Genomic DNA, 6,472 nt, shown 5'->3' with positions numbered 1-6,472 from the left:
TGACTAACAATAGACGACTGTTTAACTCTGACAATAGACGGATCGAAACGCACCAGTCACTGATTACGAGTCTTCATAGCCAATAACATCACGGCTTAGCTGACAGACGACCAATAACATCGCGACATAATTGACCAATCAGGTCAATAACCAGAGTATGATACCATCAACTGACGTGATTCAACTCACTTTGACTCTGAAGATGACTACGGCACAGGTTGTCGAAACGTCAGTCACTGTCAACATGACAACAGTCCTATTCAGGACTACGTTCACCCGGTCGATCAAACTCAACCTTTTGAAATGACTCCTGGGTTCAAACCTTTCACAATCCTCATATAGTTAAAAACCCAGACAGATAGAGCTCCAATATTTTGAACTTCCTTTTTGCGTGTAAATTTAGGTCAAGATTTTATCAAGCAACGAAGAAAGATATATTGTTAAATAGATTTTCAACTAATTAAAAATAATTGTTCGCGTGTCAGAATATTCAAAATAAGGGTTAGCTATTGAGAATCGATCAACTATCAACTAAAGAGTAAGCAATTTCTTTCCTTCTAATTAAACTAGAAACTTATTAAACTTCTTTTAACATTCAAGATCAAATGTTGTAGCGTTGAGCTATACATGAAACCACCGCAAGCCAATGAGAACGAACTCTTTTGTTGAGATGTAGGTTGGGGACGTATTTATTCAATTTTAGCTCAAAATGGAAAACAAATCCTAACTGACATTTCTCTTGACAGACCAAACATCACGATTCGGTAAGAGAATCAAATAATCGAAAAAGTTGATTTGTCTTCCTTATCAATGTGGGTTTTAATTACTACTTTTGTCGTAATTTTATTACAAAAAGCTCTTTTTCGTCGGTATCGGTAGATCAACTTAGGGTGTTTTCAAGGGAAGGGCGAAATTGAACGCATTCGTTCTTTCGCTTGATAAACTATATACAACTTTCAAGTTCAAACTCTCAAATCTATCGAACTTTATCTACTGTATTTCAAATTTCCTTTAATTCTCAGCCGTGATTAGGCTCATTTTCCGCATTACACTGATTTTGCGGAAAGACATCCTTGAACCTGGTCGAGGAAGTGTCGGTCAAATATAACAGCTGGCGTTTTGAAAAAAAAAATTGAAATCAACTATTGCTTATTACCAAATAGCGTTTCCATTGGTTAGCATATAATTTGCAAACCCCCTCCTAACTAAATTCTCAACTCTCTCCGATGCTCTGACCAAAACAGTTCGGCTATTCTTGAGGGGACGCTCGCATTGTGCTTTCTACTTTCAGGCAAATCAGCATGACAAGTCGTGCCGCACTGAGCTCCAACAGCGGCCAGCTAAAGTTTGTTCCCTTCTAATTACCCTCTTTAAAATCTACAATTGTGCCATACCTCAAGCGCCATTCAGCAGGGGAAACCAGATCGACCTTAACACGAGACGATGAATCTAAGAAAAAATATAAAGTTATTATTGATTTTCCTCGCCGTTGCCTCGATGAGATTACACGCTTCTCAAGTGAAACTAAGAGGCCGACAATTTATGACTTACAAACTAAAATCTGGTGAAAACTCCAGACAGACTGTTGTTAAATTGCGATTCCAAACCATTCATCCAAACGGTCTATTTTTGTATTCCAAAGGAGCTAAAACTGATGAGTACCTTCAGCTTGACCTCTTTCAGGGACAAGTGCGGTAAGTGTGTTGTTAAGTTTTATACATTCGCTGGGTGAGAAGATCTTGCTAACTTGTAAACAGTTGTAAAATTGAACCAACTACTGGGCGAAGCGTGAAGATATGGGAACAATTGAAAAGAAACCCTTTTGTTTTGATTTGGTATTTCATTGAACGCATCTTTTTGTTAACCGACATGTAACATAAGGTATGTTGGAAAGGAAACACTGCGTCTTATTTTCCTTTCATTGGCAATTAATTGCAATTCAGTTGCAATAGAAAATGTTATACTTCTTTTTTTAGTTTCTTAATTTTTATTTGGGTGTTTTTTCAGATCTGTATGGAAATAATGTATAATACTGTACATAAAAACAAAGCGATAAATATCCATATCGGTTTTTAAAATATATAATAAGATTACTTTGTTTTCAAAGCAAAAACGGATGAATTCCTAAGGAATGTTTTCGATAAATTATTAGATTTCAAGGAAATGAGCTGTGTTTATGGCTAACCGAGGAAATTTTATGAAAAAACGTTTTTAAAATTTACAAATATCTGTTCCTTACTAGGCGAATTTTTTTTATTCTGAATGAAATACTTGTTGACCTTGATTTCTCGTATTCTTTAACTATTTTAACATACAATGATAAACATTTTGTGTCAAAGAGGAAATTTGTTGTTAAAATTAGCGAGAAGTCTGTACAAATCAGAAACATTCCTTCGACAACTTATTTTTAAAGAAATCGTTTAATCAGACTCCGCATTATTGTTCCCTGCAGTTTTGGAGACTGAATAACCTTCTTTTGTCTGTCAAAATTAATATTCTAAACCATGCAAAAATCACACAAAATTAAACTTGGCAAGATTATGCACTCCATAAAAGAAAACGAAAAGAACTGTGTAGTTATCAAAAACACCTACTTAAACAACAAAACGTCAAAGGGAATCGGATTGATGCAATTATTTTCTGTATAACGACTTTGTTTAATTCCTTTGAATATGTATTCCTTATATTTGCGCATTGTTAATGTACCTCTCCGCTTAAGTAACAATGATAATCACTGATCCGCCAAGTTCTTCTTTCCGAAATAAATCTTACTTATTTGCTCGCCATTGAAACAAATCGCATACATTTTATTGCGTTTCTAGACACTGCATGTTTTTATATTGATCCTTTTAGATATCATTTCCCCTCTTTTTTTTTCCTGCGGAAAATAGATACATGGCCTTAAATGGCTTTATCTGCAACAACGTAGGAGGGCCATACAAATCAATTTTCCCTTTTACTCATGTTTGAAACACCGCTTGAATCGATCAGATTTATCTACCTATTTTTTTATGCCTTAAATCAGTGCCGCAAAAACCTACATTTTTCATTCGGATTATCAAAAAGTTAGTTTAAGGTACTTCCAGTGTACTATATGCTATGCGAAACAAAGTACAAATTGAATTAGCTTACACGTAAGTGCTACCAAAGATATATCACTGATATCTTGCTCTTTACTGTGGCTTTTAAGTATCTTTAATGAAATTCTTGCTCAAAGCCTCACCACTCAAATCATCCAGACCACCAAAAGATTTAGGCAAAATTATTTTGGTTAACATTTTAATTTGCAAAGGCTGTTCCTGTGATTGTCATTCATATCTAATATTATAGTACAGTACAAAGGCACTCCCCCTTTTGTAGTCTTTACATAAAAAAATGATTTGGGTAATGCCACAACGTCGACATTTTTTAAAAATTTTGTAAACTCAATCTAACTCGTGCGTTCATATTTGCATTAACGCGGGAAAGATTTTTATCCGTAGCAAGGAGTAACACTTTCGTCATTCTTCAAGCCCGGAGGGCTAGAATTAGAATAAGACTGAAGCGATGGCAACTATGGCTGTAATTGTAGCCATATATCTATAGTTCTTCCAAAAGTACAGCTACAGTAGCTTCTTCGAACAGTTGTTGACGAAGAGAAGCAACCGACAGCAATAGGTCACATTGATTAGAAAGAATATGCGTTGCACTTTTACTTTCCCAAATTCAGACGCAGGAATGGCTACTTTTTTTATTCAATAGAAAAAAACGGACTAGTGATGGATACAGGGACTTACAAATTCTGGGTGACATTCGTTGTATGAGAAAAGCTTTGAGAGCTCATGGTTTAGACGAAGATTAAAAATGTCTTTAAAAGATTAAAATATACGCTTTTTATTCTCTAGTTATCAAGCATATATTGGAGGCATCCACAAACATGGAAAGGTGAAAATATTAGACGCAAATAAGGAGTTGAACGACGGCGAATGGCACAATGTCACCTTAGTACAACGTGGAAGAACTGCTATTCTTGAGGTGGATAAGTTGCGAAGCTCAAAAATCGTTCAAACAGACTACCAAGATCTTCACCTCGATGGCAACATTTTCATTGGTGGAATGAGGTCTTCCGACTATAAGATCCACCGTCCTGAGAGCCGTAATTTTAGCGGGTGCATTGAAGACCTTACATTCCGTGGTGCAAACCTGATCAGAAAGGCTGAAACCAAACGTCCAGAGGTCAGTGTGTACGGGAATGTGGCATTTAAGTGCGAGGAACTCGATTATAGGGTAGTAACACTTCCGATTCCGAACACAGGCTTTCGAGTGACTGTACGTAAGTTACACGCAGACAACGACACATTTTCAACGAGTTTTTACTTTCGTACATACATCAAAGAAGGCCTTCTGTTGTCGCGAAGCGCGATTAAGGTGAAGTTAAATTTGCGATTGTCACATGGCACTTTGATTTATAATCTTATGGCTCCAAACGGATCAAGGACAACATTAAAACTGGGTTCTGAACTTGACGATGGAGAATGGCATAAAGTCAACGCTAGAGTCAGAGGGCAAGAAGTTCGCTTGCAACTCGACGACAAAATCCGAACAGAACCTTTGAACCAATCACGGCCTTTAATGCTGGACTTCGCAAATAAAGCTCGCCTGAAAATATTTCTTGGTGCCTTTGAAGAGAGAGATTTTCCCGGTTTCGTTGGGTGCGTTTACAATTTGCAGATAGACAGTCATAGGATTAAAGTGAATAATCTCAAGAAACGCGGCAAACACACTAATATAAATTTGCGAAACACTTGCCGCTTACAGAATCGCTGCCAGCCGAATCCGTGTAAAAACCGAGGCATATGTACACAGACTTGGGACAGGTTTTACTGTAATTGTAAATACACCGTATTTGAAGGGGAACGATGCGATATTTCCATTTACAAGGCCACATGCGAATATTACAAAGCCATGGGGTTAAAGAAAAGTGCTTTGTGTTTGCTTGACTCAGTAGGTGGTGGAACGCCATATACAGCATATTGTAATTTAACCCGGGATGCCGCAAAAACGACAATACGTCACGATAAAATGACTAAAACGAGAGTAGGAGATGGGATTATGAAAGGATCTGATTATCTTCATGAAATAACGTACTCCATTAGCATGGAACAAATTGAACAATTAATTAGGAAAAGCAGGAAATGTCGCCAACATGTTAGGTTTCATTGCTTCTTTTCTAAGCTTCTAAATTCTCCCAATGGGCCTCCTCACGCCTCGTGGCTGTCACGTGACTCGGGGAGACAAAACTATTGGGGCGGAGCAGAACCCGGAAGTGAAAAATGCGCATGCGGAATGGATGTCCCGCCAACTTGTAAGAGTCCCTCTAAATTTTGCCACTGTGACAACAAGGCCAAAGAATGGCAAGTGGATGAAGGATATTTGACAGATAAAAACACTCTTCCCGTCACTGCTCTGGAATTTAACGCCAAAAGCGAGGGATCTGACTTCACAGTAGGTCCACTGGAATGTTGGGGACGATTAGATAAACATAAAATTTCGATGATACAACCCCAGCAGAGTGGAATGGCGACTGATAATCCATTAGAGAGAGGTTGTCCGACAGATCCGAAACATACGGAACCGATCAACATCACGACTTCTCTTACCTCCAACAATAAAGTTTCCAAACCGAAAACTTGTCCAACAGATGACGGCAATTTCTATGACGCGTACACAACATCCCCAACCTCCACGCCAAATGTCACCATGGCAACTACCTATCCTAAAACGTTTGAAAAAGAAATACAAACCTCACCATGGCCAAAGGAATTCACTGTGGATAACAGAACCGGAGAATTGGTTATAGTTATCGCTGTCGTGATGATTTCCGGCGCCTTAGTAGTTATTGTTCTATTATCCATGAAATTAGGTCTCCATCGAGCCTTGTTTAGAAAGTTTGATATAATTTTTTCTATGGCAAAGGTACAGAGTGTCTGACGGCTTATGATTAGTGAGATTTATAACGTTCACAGCTCAAACATGTTAAGCAATGGCCTGAGGTTAATTTGCATAAAATCTTACAATGCTCATAACTTTGCGAAAATTTATCAGAACCTTCCAAAATTTGGCAACCTCGGACAAATCGGTAACTTTAATTTTCCTGTAACGTAAGAAATCAGATATCTGTGTCACGTGACTACTTATGGTCGAGTCCAGGAAAGAAAAGAAAACTAAAAATGGGGTGGCGAGATGCCACACAGTATGTATTAAACACAGTATTCATTATTTCTCTCTTGAATCTGGCCGGAAAGGTTGACTCACGTTTTTATTTAATTAGTTATTAAGCAGAATAGGTCACATGACACCTTTCAACTGTTAATATCTTTTTAAGAAATTTAAAATTCTCTCCGTTCCGGCCACAGAAAAAATTCGTACGGTAAAACAAACATTTCCACGTGGTTCAAACTTAGTTGTAATCAACCATTCTTACCCCATTTTA

At 37.6% G+C, this 6,472-nt stretch overlaps 1 protein-coding gene across 1 annotated transcript; it reads left to right on the top strand.

The window, feature by feature from the left end:
* The first annotated feature begins 1,186 nt into the window (after positions 1-1,186).
* LOC140925923 (contactin-associated protein-like 2) lies at positions 1,187-5,970 on the top strand. Its single transcript, XM_073375753.1, has 2 exons — positions 1,187-1,694; positions 3,885-5,970. The coding sequence occupies exons 1-2, from the start codon at positions 1,444-1,446 to the stop codon at positions 5,968-5,970; spliced, it is 2,337 nt and encodes a 778-aa protein (XP_073231854.1). The 5' UTR covers positions 1,187-1,443.
* Positions 5,971-6,472: the final 502 nt, after the last annotated feature.

The sequence above is a fragment of the Porites lutea genome, chromosome 2, assembly GCF_958299795.1.
Source record: "Porites lutea chromosome 2, jaPorLute2.1, whole genome shotgun sequence".
NCBI lineage: Eukaryota > Metazoa > Cnidaria > Anthozoa > Scleractinia > Poritidae > Porites > Porites lutea.
Note: the sequence above shows the minus strand (reverse complement) of the source record. Positions and strands in the feature narration are given on the sequence as shown.

Bases quoted from the DNA above. Each gene is read 5' to 3' on its own strand.
- LOC140925923 (XM_073375753.1), top strand. From the start codon at position 1,444: ATGAATCTAAGAAAAAATATAAAGTTATTATTGATTTTCCTCGCCGTT. The intron at 1,695-3,884 runs GTAAGTGTGTTG...TTTATTCTCTAG, and splicing joins CTCTTTCAGGGACAAGTGCG to TTATCAAGCATATATTGGAG.